At 36.9% G+C, this 13,048-nt stretch overlaps 1 protein-coding gene across 10 annotated transcripts in view; it reads right to left on the reverse strand.

Moving 5' to 3' along the window:
- Positions 1–13,048, reverse strand: part of BRCA1 (BRCA1 DNA repair associated) — a 71,998-nt gene that overhangs the window by 18,299 nt on the left and 40,651 nt on the right. For all 10 annotated transcript variants that reach the window (XR_011463466.1, XM_070366833.1, XM_070366831.1 and 7 more), the window contains 4 exons: positions 12,771–12,942; positions 7,412–7,538; positions 5,467–5,651; positions 2,566–2,876 (listed from right to left, as the gene is read on the reverse strand). Coding sequence is in view for 9 of the 10 variants with exons in the window: in XM_070366833.1 (XP_070222934.1) it covers positions 2,566–2,876; positions 5,467–5,651; positions 7,412–7,538; positions 12,771–12,942 (795 nt within the window). In the remaining variant the exon portion in view is untranslated. The remainder of the gene's footprint in view (positions 1–2,565; positions 2,877–5,466; positions 5,652–7,411; positions 7,539–12,770; positions 12,943–13,048) is intronic.

Consider the following 13,048-nt stretch of genomic DNA (forward strand, 5'->3'; position numbering starts at 1 on the left):
AATTATGTACAAATCAGAGGAAGAAATTCTGATGTAGTCTGTGCTAGCAGACATAGAATTATAACCAAAGATTCAAAATAATATTAATTTTCCCTTTAATAACAGATATGAAGATATCATTTGATTCCCTAAGACAGTTTCTTTGTGGAGTGACACCCTTTTATACTATAATTTAGATTTATGAGTCTATACTTTATAAACTGAGGGGTAACTAGCCTATACAAAAAGTTATGCTCAGATAAGTGGCTTATAAAGAACTAGATTCACCCTGGTGACAGTTTCAAAACAGTCAACTCAAGATGCTTCTAAAGGTTAGTACAAATCTATCAATTCCTCTTAAGGAGAAGGATTGGAAGAAACACACACTCTCCTCAAAAGAAATCTAGAGCCTTTGAGCTATTATCTAGCGACCAAATAAAAAAATCAATAGGCAGTAAAAGAAATTAACCAGATCCATTATGGACACAGCTGACGTAATTAGCAGCTACTGCTTGGTAAATAATTTTGTTTACTAAGGGTCATCATTGACTAGCCATCACCACCCACGCCAGTATTTATGGGTGCCACGAGACTGCAATGGAGGCCCAGCAACTTTCTTTCATGATGCCTCACTCCATACTGCCACAGGGCACTGAAAAAGACAAGCTGGAGAAGTTAATGATATCCTCCCCCTTTTCCCACTGCCCTCTGCCAGGATCATTAGCAATTCTGAACTGATTAATTGCTGAAATCCCAGCCTTGAAACAGTGTTCAGTTAGAAGAGCAACTGCTGAAAAGATCATCTTAATATGGGCTTCAGAATTAATCATGTGTAATACAGTCAGAAGCTTTCATAATAAATTTACTACACTTCAGCAAGTCTGAATAGAGCTGAAAAGTTTTCCTCTTTGCTTGTTTAAAGACAACAGTACCCAAGCCACTTAGAATCTAATATGCAGTTCAGGATTGCCCAGGGCAAGAAAGATTACACCATTTTAGCCTCCTGTGAAAAGCTGATCTCACAAAACAAAGGAATAAGAAATGCTAATTTTCAACGAATAAATGAGAATTTTAAATGTGTTGGCAAAAGACTAAAAGCAACATTATCAGACATACGTATGAATTTTTAGAGCAAACAGCTATTCTGGGCACATGGTTATGAGGTGAGACTTCTTGCATTATTGATGAGATTCACTGTCTCTACTAGGGCAGTCATAGCTTACTTTTTGCCATTTTGGTAGTGAGACACATCTGGCCACAGAGATCAGGTGGAGCTGCTAACCTATCAACAAGCTAGGATGAGAAATGGCTTCTATCCCAGGAAGGATATATCAAGACAGATATTTAAGAATGAGTGTGTGCATGCTAAGTTGCCTCAGTTGTGTCCGACTCTTTGTGACCCTATGGACTATAGCTCGCCAGGTTCCTCTGTCCATGTGATTCTCCAGGCAAGAATACTAGAGTGGGTTGCCATGCCCTCCTCCAGGGGATCTTCCTGATCCAGGGATTGAACCTGAATCTCTGATGCGTCCTATATTGACAGGTGGGTTCTTTACCATGAATGCCTCCTGGGAGGCCTCATTTAAGAATGAGTGAATCATTTCTCTGCATGCAATAAATGACATCCACTATTGAATCTTTTCAATAGTGAAAATAGCTGAAGCTCCAATACTTTGGCCACCTGATGTGAAGAACTGACTCATTAGAAAAGACTCTGATGCTGGAAAAGATTGAGGGCAGGAAGAGAAGAGGACAGCAGAGGATGAAATGGTTGGATGGTATCACTGATTCAATGGACACGAGTTTGAGCAAACTCCGGGTGATAGTGAAGTGTCCTAGCGTAGCCTGGTGTGCTGCAATCCATGGAGTTGCAGTCGGACATGACTAAGAACTCAACAACAACAACAAAGAATAGTCAAATTCATAGAGACAGAAAGTAGAATGGTGATGCCAGGGGGATTGAGGTGTTATTGTGTAATAGGTATAGAGTTTTAGTTTTGCAAGATGAACAAACTTCTGGAGATTGGTTGCACAACAATGCGATAAACTTAACACTAACAGAACTATACACTTAAAAATGGTTAAGAAGGTAAATTTCATGTTGTGTGTATTCTATCATAATAGAATCTCAACATAACAACATCAAAACAATGTAATAAGCCAGGATAAAAATAAATAAGCAATCGAAAAATGCTACTATCTGATGATGTGCTTAGAATCAGCTGAAATTTAATCATGCTGGTAAGTTCACTCAAGGTAGGAAAAAGATGCCTTATACTTACTTGTTTTTTTCAATAGAAAGAAAATTAAAATTAAAAAAGCTCTGTATCATACTCAACACTCTAACCTTTCTGCTAATATTTAATAACTATTTCCTTTAGTAAATATATACAAAAGTAACTCATGCTATAGTTTTATCTAGGTATGAATTTTTAGAAATTAGTAATGGAAATTAAATTACATAGAAATGAGCTTGTTGGCTAGATTTCTTCCTATAGGTTATTTACAGTTAATACCCATTTAAAACCATCTGCAGAATGTTAATGAAGGCTTGGTCATTAGGGAAACACATCTGGAGACACTCACAAGTTCTTTTGGGGTCAAGCCTGATGCCACCATAGAAAGTCTTTTCTTGCTTCTTTCTGTTGAAGATATCACTTCTGGCTTCTCTTTGCTCATACTTTCTTCCCTCAGGTTACAACGTGTAGTATTAGTAATGTGAGCAGCAGCTGGATTCTTGGTAGTTTCTTCTACTCGAAATTGGGATAATTTCAGTGCAGAGGCTGAGGGTGGCATGCTGTGAACATGAGCTGGCTCTGCGGCTCTGTCTTCAGAGGGATCAGACTCGGGTTCATGAGAGAAGAGGCTGATTCCAGATTTCAGGTAAGGGGTTCCCTCTGGAAGGAATGAAGAAAGAAGTTTAATCTATATGGCCATGTATCTTAAATTATAACATCTAGTCTGCTAAGAATTAAAAAGATTAAGTTAGTTAAGAGAAAAATGGGTACATTAATAACACCTGGTAGATGTGCCAAGTGACAACTTTTCTAAAGGAAATCTGGCACGACGTGCAAAAGCTTTGTGTGTTTATACTTGCAGTCAACAATTCTAGTTTTAGAAATGTATCCTAAAGACATTAAAGAGGTCTGCACAAGTGTAGTCATGGGAAGGTTCACTGCAACAATGTTTATAACAGTAAAGTTTTAGAAACAAACTAAATGTCCAATAATGAGATTTAAAAAATCATGCCACATCCATCACAATGGAGTCCTTACTCATCACATATTCCATTGAATTACAATAAAATGGAGAAATGTACACACGCACCTTCATTGTAGAATTATTCACAATAGCCAAGAGGTAGAAGCAACCCAAATGTCTCAATGGATAAATGACTAAAGAAAATGTGATACAAACACACAGTTTTTTTGTTTGTTAGTTGTGTTAATTTTTTTTTAGTTCGTCTTGGCCATGCTGCTTGACATGTGGGATCCCAGTTCCCTGACCAGGGATAGAACTCGAACACCTTGCATTGGAAGCATGGAGTCTTAACCACTGGACTGCCAGAGAAGTCCCTCAGACAGTGGTTTTTAAAGAAAATCCTGTCACATGCTACAAACATGGATGAATGCTGAAGACAGTATACTAAATGAAAGTCAGTCACAAAAGGATAGATACTGCATGATTCCATTTGTATGAGCTATCTAGAATAGCTAAACTCTTAGAAAGTAAAATGCTGACTCCCAGAGAATGGGGGGAGGGAGAAAAGGGAGTTGCTATTTAATGGGTACAGAATTTGTTTTACAAGATGAAAAATTTTAGAGATCTACTGCATAATAATGGGAGTATACTTAACATTGCTGAGCTCTTAAAAATGGTTGAGGTAAATTTTATGTATTTTTACCACAATTAAAGATAAACTTAAAAATTTTTAAAGATACCATTTTTTTTAAAGGAATTATGTTTATTTATTTATTTATGGTTGTGCTGGGTCTTCATTGCCGCTTGGGCTTTTCTCTGTTTGCTGTGAATGGGGGCTACTGTTGTGGTTCCTGGGCTCTAGAGGACAGGCCCAATAACCGGTAAAAAGGCTTAGTTCCCCTGAGGCATGTAGGATCTTCCCAGACCAGGGACTGAACCCATGTCTCCTGCACTGGCAGACAAATTCTTTACCAAACCACCAGGGAAGTCTAAGATACCATTGATTTTTAAGATGCTACCTTATTTCAGTCTTAACATGAAATATGTTTGTATCTTAAGAATCCCTTAGATGCAATATTATAAAGCCTGCTTTCTATAATTTCTGTCATTTATCTATTTTAGTTCTTAGGGGATGGTTTTGATTCAAATGTATACTTCAAAAAAGTTTTTATCTTATATTGGGATATAGTTGACTTACAACATTGTATTAGTTTCAGGTATACAGAAAAGTGTTTCAGTTATAAGCAAATGTATACTTTAATCTTTGGACTGTTTGTGAAGATTTTGGCACTGCCTATATCAGTGAAACTTAAAAAAAATACAAATAGTTGACTAAAAACAATCAAAATGTTTTTAAATTAAAAAAAAAACACATGCTATATTAAAGATGGCAAAGAAATACTGATCATGATTTTTTATTAAAAAATTAAAGTTTATGTAAATTGACTAAAGATATATAGCATATTTCATTATTGATGACAAGAACATAGGTAGTTTGAAATGGCTTTTTTATTACTTATATTCTCCAACCATCTGGTACTGAACATATTAATACTTTTGTAAGGAAGGAAAAAGGGTTGAAAATGAGACAGCTACTTACGATGGTATCATTAAATTTTTCACTCAATAAATTATCAGCTATCATTACCAAATTAAAAAAATACACCATCCCCAAAACATTTCAGAAAATGTCACTACATCAGCAAGTAAGCACAGCTGAGTAGAATGTATGAGATTACTAAAAAGACCCCAGTGAATATGGCCAAATACATTTAGGTGCCTAAGAGCACCTTTTATGACAATGTGTTTTTGAGGATTAATTTAAAACTTTCTTTACCGATTAAAACCTTGATTTACAAGCCATAAAACACAACTTTCAGTTATAGTGATTTATAAGGCATAAGATATATAGCAATTTATATTCATTAATTCATAAAACAAGAGCTTACTTTAGAGATCTGACTCATTTTTCAATAAAGGACAGGCCTAAAACTTTACCCTAGGGCCCTAGAACTCTTATTTAACAGTTGAAGTAAAATATTTAGACAGTACCAAGAACTCTCTCATCCTCAAAACTGTTAGAGTTAAACCAATATAGACAGATTAACAGTGGCAATAATTTTCCACTTGGATTAACATTCAAGCTATTTTTCTAACGGGTTTACATATAACAGATGCATTCATGATAGACTACTACATTAGAAAGTTGATTCACCCAGAATGTCTTTAGGTAAGACTCAGAGTAAAATAAAAGTGTTTTCTCCACCAGAGCAGATGAAATATTACCTTGATCTTGTCTTGGCAAAAAAGACCCCATTAAATCTTGGGCCTCACGCTTAGCCAGCTGTTGCTCTTCCATGTCAGCAACATTAATGGGCTCCTTTTGAGATGGGCAGTTTCTGTCCTGAAGACTCCTTGAGCTGTGCATATACCACCTATTATCCGACAACTGGAATTTAGAAGGGGAAGACCTGGAAAAAAGGAAGAAAGCAGAAAACCACTGCTGCAGCTTGTGAAAGGACTAATCACACTTTCTGAACAGCCAAGGCATAAGTGAAACAGCTCACTGTCACGGAGATTGGGAATGACTAGCGAAAGAGAACACAAGAGATGGCTAGGAGACTGGATTCATGATGTCTGCCAACATGTCAGGGCTGACATGTAACATCTCCCCTTAGGTTCTGGTCTGAGGCAGGATATCTCCTAGCTGTTTAAAAGCAGGTCAGCAAATCTCAGCAAATTATCCACTGACACTCATATTCTATACACTATTTCAAATGAATGTATGAGAATCAGCTCTCATGAAAATAGAAAATTGATTTTGACATTGTTATACTCATTCTTTCTACCCAATTTTAGCAATATTCATAGAACCATCCCTACTTCCTGCCTTTTCAATGTCCAAAATCACTCTAAAAACAAAAATCAGCTATAAAGTATCATTAGAAGAGCACATGTACATTGTAATTACTATACTCTTCCAGGTGTTTAGAACTTTGCTGAATAAGATATTTACCTACAGATTTAAAGGGCCTCAGAGATCAGATAATTAATTCAAACAATTATTGGGTATTTACTATGAGTCAGGCATTAAAGCTAGGCTCTACAGATTAAAGATGAACAAGACCTGAACTGTTGCTCAAGAGTCTAGTAGAGGGATGAAGTTCAATCAATGTGTAGGTTCTTTAAAAGAAGTCTCAGGAGGGTACACTGGGATGGGGAAGGAGGAAGAGGAATATTTCATCTAAATATTAAATGGGTGATTAGCTCAGCTGGATAAAGCATGGCAATGAGGTCATTACCTCTAAACATGGGTTCAGTGCCTATGGACATCCAATCTTTTCACTCTCTATCACAGCCACCAGGCCAGCATCCCAGCCTCAAAAATATATCCTCAGTTCAGTTCAAGAGGTTTGGAAAAGATGGTGTGATTACATTATTGACAATATATCACTATTCCCAGTTAGATAAGTGGAAATAGACGTATATTTGGTAGAAGCTCTATACATTATGAATTCCCTTTCTTTCTTGGAGTGGTGAGATGTGTGATTCTATCAGTTCTGAGACTCTTTACTGGACTATCAATTTGGAATAATAGTCCAGAACTTGTCCTTTTATTTTCACTGTTATTAAGATCAAATGAAGGTACTTTTAAAACTAGGTAGTGTTTCATAGTCTTATATCAATAGTGATGTGAATAACATCTCTTAAAAAATATTCTGAATATTTACTGGGGTAAATCAGTAGCTAAACTTTCTCTAGGAAGGCAAAAACTTCAAAGAGGGCAAGTATGGCCTTAGAGAAATCTACCTTCAGCCTCCAGGCTTACTGAGGTTTTAGTTCTATATATATATTTTTTTTTTTTTAACATTTTTTAAATTGGAGTATAATTGCTTTACATTGTTGCTAGTTTCTGGTGCACAACGAAGTGAATCATATATCCCTGCGCTTGAACCTCCTTCCCTCCCACCCCTCGCTAGTTCTCTATTTTATTCCAACATCGAGAAGGGGTAGATCTACTGTGCATGCCTCATGTTGTAGCTCATGCCTGGTATAGGTCCAAAAAGCCAACATGAAATTAAACAAAAGAAGTGTCCTAGGGCAATGAGAGGTTAGAAATGTCTATGTACAAAAACCTAGAGAAAGTATGGCAAAAAAAAATTAACATAGGAGTTTAATGTCAGTACAGGTGCTATTCAGCTTCCCAGACTTGATATTTATTACTTCTTACCTTTCCATTCCTGGTTCTTTATTTTTATTGGTAGAACTATCCAGAGATACTGGAAACTTGTCAGCAGAGAGGCTTTCAGGATTCTGGCTTCTAGAATAGTCTCTACTTTTCTCTGAAGTTAATATTGCTTTAAATGGAATGAAAAAACAAAGAAATCAACTTTACTGCTTTGTCTTGATGGTGATCATTTACGTGAGATTATTGATTTTTTTCAAAAGCAGCAATCTGTGACAATCAAATTGGTTTTTAAACAGGTATACCAGACAGAACTCTATAAACACAAGCAATACTGCACCAAATGGAACTAAATGACTAAAAAATAATAATGACAATAAAAAAGAACACTTTAAAACTGGGTAAATAAAGATACCCAGCTGAGACAAGGTTGAAAAAATCATATATGTATATTTTTTGACCCTGAATGATAAGAAAACAAGAATAGGAAATGAATTTTTATCTCTGCTGCAAACTACACTCAAATCCTCTCATATAATAGGGAAGAGAAAGTACTAGAAAGCACAAAGCACACCCCTCTTCCATCCCTATTTGCCTCCACATCAAAGATTGTATAGGATGGGGTTTAAGCTTCTACATGTGTGTGGAAACATGAGGGAGGGGTTAGATGAGAAAGAAAAGAGGTGACATTTTGCTTCACATTTTCAATTATTAAGAAAATAATAAACTGAAAAACCAATACAAACGAAAAACTCAAGGTGCCCACTGATAAGGAACCTAGAAGTAATATATGGAACTAATAATGAACTGGTACAAGAAAGGAAAAAACACAGAAGAGACCCAAGGCGAAGTTCTGGCATGTTAGTATATCCTTTTTATTTATTAATTCCTCCAAATGTGTTATTGTGCCACTTCTTTCTAGAAAGTGGCTTAAAGGCAGAAATATTTAAAAAGCAAAAACAAATACTTAAACATTACAAATGTCTTCTATCCATTACAAAGTCACTGACAACTGTAATTTATTTTGAGCTTTTATAGGAAAGCCAAACTCCATAAATTTAGACAGAAAAATGTAAACAAAGAGCTGTATTAATTAAACTATTTTTTAAGACACTGAGTAGCCTGGGGGGAAACAATCATTGATTTCCTGAGTTAATCCTCAAATACATTATTTATAGCTTCCTTTATAATCATCTTTTCTGGACCTGTGCCTTTCTAGGAACACAAGAACCCTACCCTGGGGGTAAGGTGCTGAAACGAAGGAGGGTCTAACCATAAACCAGCGGGTTTTTCTTTCAACTGGAAAGTAAAGTGTTGTTAATATAGGCATCATTTTCCACCTAAATATAGGGTGATCACTGATAGAAGGTAATGTGCAGTCTCTAAGGAAACAAATCCAACAGAATTAACCACTGGAAAAGGTTCTTTGTGTTTTTTTTTTGGTTGTTTTTAAAGTGAAAGAGTGGGAAGGGAAAGGCCTTAGACACAAACACAGATATTAAAAAGTCATTCAGGCGGATTCATTTTGACATTTGGCAAAATTAATACAATTATATAAAGTTTAAAAAAAAAAAGAAGTATAGCTGGGTCCTTGGAAAGTGGAAAAAAAAAAATAAGTAAAAAGTCATTCAATCACCTGGACAGTTAACATACGAGTTCCTCTTTTCACTACAATAAAGCCCAACTACAAAGAAAATAAGCTACCCTGAGTTAGGATGCAATAACTCAGTATTACCTAAAAAAAAACGGAAAAATGTTTCTGCACTTCTGTTTCCTTAATCCTTTTTCCATAAAAGCAGGGATCCAGTGCCCAAGTATTGGAATAGTACTGTAATCTCCCCAAAATCATTCCTTCATCTGTGGATCTTAACATTAGTTATATTCTTCATGGGTAGGGAGTATGGGTCAGACCAAACATTTAATAAATTTTACTGACTGCCTATTAGGTACTAATAAGCACTGATGCAAAGTATTGGGAAGAATCAAAGGAAAAGACAATGAAGAGGGAGGAAAGAGATACTGACTTGTGATAAGCCCTAAGTGTCCACGAATGAATGTACTGTAGGACAACAAAGCTCAGATGTACCTGAAAATTATCTCAGCTATAATAGACTATGATGTTACAAATGCTAATGTTTGCTTTACGAATGACAGGTAAGCCAGGAAGAAAACAAAAAGCAAAAAAAAAAAAGCAAAATGCATGGTATGAAATAGCTTTACCTGCAGAGGGAAGTACACATAATTTGTAATGGTTAAGAATACACATTTGCACAAAAATATTATGTAGACTTGGGGATGACCCTCAGATAAACAGTAGGGCATATCTAGGCTGAGGACAGGACATTTGATATAAACACCTTAGAAAGGGAGCTTTCATCATCTTTAAGAATACTGAATCTTAAATAAAAACTTGTGAAACCTGATTAAGTCGAGTTTCACTCACTACTAGTAATGTACTAATGTTGACTTCTTAGTCTTGACAATTGTACCATGGTAATGCAAGATGACAACATCCGGAGAACCTGAAACTAGGTAAGGGGTAGAGTTCCTGCAGGAACTCTCCGTACTATCATTGCTCCTTTCAGGAAATCTAAAGTTATTAAAAAATAAAACATTTATTTAAAAAACAAGTTATTTTAATACAGCTGAAGGTAAACAGAACTCCTTTTCCCAGGATAAGAAGCTGCATGAGGACTTCCAATGCTTCCAATGCAGGGGACGTGGGTTTGATCGCTGGTAGGGGAAGTAAGATCCCACATGCCACGGCACGGTGGCCAAAAAAACAGTTTCCTTGAATTTCAGTTAGAATCACACCAATTTAAGAGGGAAAAAGAAACAAAACTTAAGCTCTTAAGTTGATGCTCAAAATGTTTCATAACTAAATCCACAAAACTCCAAAATCCATATCCAGAAATTTTCTTTCAGTAACTCTAGAGTGGGCTTCAGAGTTTTGTTTTCTGTTTGTTTTAATATTTATTACTTGGCTGAGCTGGGTCTTAGTTGTGGCAAGCAGGATCTTTAGTTGTGGCATGTGGGATCTAGTTCCCTGACCAAGGATTGAACCCAGGTCCCCTGTGTTAGGAGTGTAGTCTTAGCCACTGGACCACCAGAGAAGTCCCTGGGCTTCAGAGTTTTAATCAAGTGAATTAAAATATTCATTGAGGGGACTTCCCTGGTGGTCCAGTGACTGAGAATCCACCTTACAACGAGGGGGGAAGTAGGTTTGATCCCTGGTCTGAGAACTAAGGTCCTACACGCTGCCATGAAGTAAGCCCAAGAGCCATAACTAGAAAGCCTGTGTGCCACAACTTTGTTGCTGAAACTAAGACCCAACACAGCTAAATAAATAAATATATTAAAAAAATATATTTATTGAGTACCTACTGTGTTCCAGGAACAGGTGTAAGGGTTCTCTGCCCACATGGATCTTATATTCTAGTGGGAGGTAATAAGGAACTCTAAACAATATGCAAGACAAATTAGATATTGTTAAAAGTTAATAAGGGCTATGAAAAAAAGTAACAGTCTAAAAGGGTAAAATGGGGCTGGAAAAATCAGGGACTTAAAAATCATGATTAAAAAATATTGTGTTTATGGGTGATCCTGAGAAGTAGCATTTCATCATTTTGAACAACATATTCAAATTATGCAAATAAAAGTGGTCATGGCAGACACTCCCTGCGGAGTTGGAACTTTTTTTTTAATGGGGAACTTCTCATAATCCTCTCCTCCCCTCCTCTCAATATTTACCCACTACCTTCTGAGGACGTTATAATTTCATAAGAAAGCAGACCAATGAATACGTTTATTACAAAGGATAGAATAAAAGCTTTCTCTAAAGAAAAATATTTTATATAGAGATTCGGAAGAAATTTTCAGTTTGTCAGATTCATAGTAAAAACAGAATATATAGAACTATAGCAAATTTGGAAAAAAAAAAAATTTTGTGTACAGATCTTCAGGAAAAAATAAACACCCTCCCCACAAAGATGAGATAACAAATTTACAGACATATTCAAAACCAGACAATAACATTTTGTATCTGGTGCATTAAAACTGAAAGTCATCTATTTTTAGACTGAAGATGGTGAAATCATCAAAGAGAATTGTGATGGGTTAGAGATTTTGGGCTTCGTTATCTGGGAGGTGAACTAAATGAAGATAAAGTTACAAAGAATGTATTTAAGGAAATACATTTTGAACCACTGCCATAGCAACAGAGTTCCTAGCTTCTCATCCATGAGCTACTGTTTCTGAACATAAAAACACTGCAAGGCACACTCTACAATCAAGGCCATTCTACTGAATAATTAAGAGTAGAGTTCCTAGAAAGACTCAAATGAAGGCCCTTTGGCCCCTGTAGCACTGATGAAAGGAGCAATGAAGAAGGGACTTTAACACTAAGTTAGCTAGACGGCTATCACTGAGATAGCTGTAAAGAGCACTGTGGGAGCACCATACCTGCCAGTTCCTAAGCACCAGCTCTCCCCTAGGACCCAGGCCTGTGTCTGGCATTTTGTCTGTGTGTCTACATATTTGCTTCTATTTAGAACAGTGACTGATATGTTGTCTTTCACAGGCCTTTTCCAATTAAAATTCAGATTTTCATCTCACTTTCATTTATGTGAGGTTATTCCTCAGGTCAGTGCTCACTTCTTCCAGCTCAGAACAACTCTACCTGCCCGGTTACTCCAAATGCCTCCTCTTGTCTTGGTGATAACAGTCATGAATAACTGGGCTTTCTGTGGATCAAGGTGCAGTTCCTAAAGTATGTAAATCGTGTCCAACTCTTGCAACCCCATGGATTGAAGCCCGCAAGGCTTCTCTGCCTAGGGGACTTCCCAGGCAAGCATACTGGAGTGGATTGCCATCTCCTTCTCCAGGGGATCTTCCTGACCCAGGGATCAAACCTGCATCTCTTTGTCTCCTGCACTGGCAGGTGGATTCTTTACCCTTGAGCCAACTGGAAAGCTCATGAAGTATGTATAGACATCTCTCTCTACAAACCAAAAAGTACATTAAATAGAGTTTTGTGATCTGACACCAGTGTTATAAGAAGTAAGTCTGAGTGGTTTTTAGTAAGCTTTCTAAAATTATGGGGTCACCTATTTCCAGCCTGCCCCATGACATTCAGGTCCCTGTGGGCACCCCCATGGCATTTTCTTACTGTGGGTAGTCAGAAAGCAACACTTACTAACACTCTTGGTCCCTCTGAATGGCAAATTAGTTGAAAGCAGGAACTAGAAGTAAGGCTGTAAGACTTCCTACCACGTGACTCAGCAAATACATGCTGAGCAAAGATCATAAAATACTGGTTCTGGGTTCATACCTTTCAGAAAGAGATAAAGGCTTAGAGAGGGAAGAATTTTGCTTAAGGTAACAGAGATTGGCCAGTATTACAAACCTCTTTCTGATGTGTCTTGCTCTAGATTTAGCAGGTGCTCTGGGCCACGAGAATCAGCTGTGAGGGAAGCAGAGCTGTGGGAAGGCTGGCTCCCGTGCCGCTCTAACACAGCTTCCAGCTCGGCCATTTCCTGCTGGAGCTTTAGTAGGTTATCTTGCATGGTATCCCTCTGCTGCAGACACAAGAAAATGAAACCAAAAAAGTCACATGCTTTTATAATAGAAACTTGCCAGAAAGCAAGAATATGTCAAACCAATTAATTTTAGCATGGGAACTGA

Source organism: Bos mutus, unplaced genomic scaffold, assembly GCF_027580195.1.
Source record: "Bos mutus isolate GX-2022 unplaced genomic scaffold, NWIPB_WYAK_1.1 CTG215, whole genome shotgun sequence".
Lineage (NCBI taxonomy): Eukaryota > Metazoa > Chordata > Mammalia > Artiodactyla > Bovidae > Bos > Bos mutus.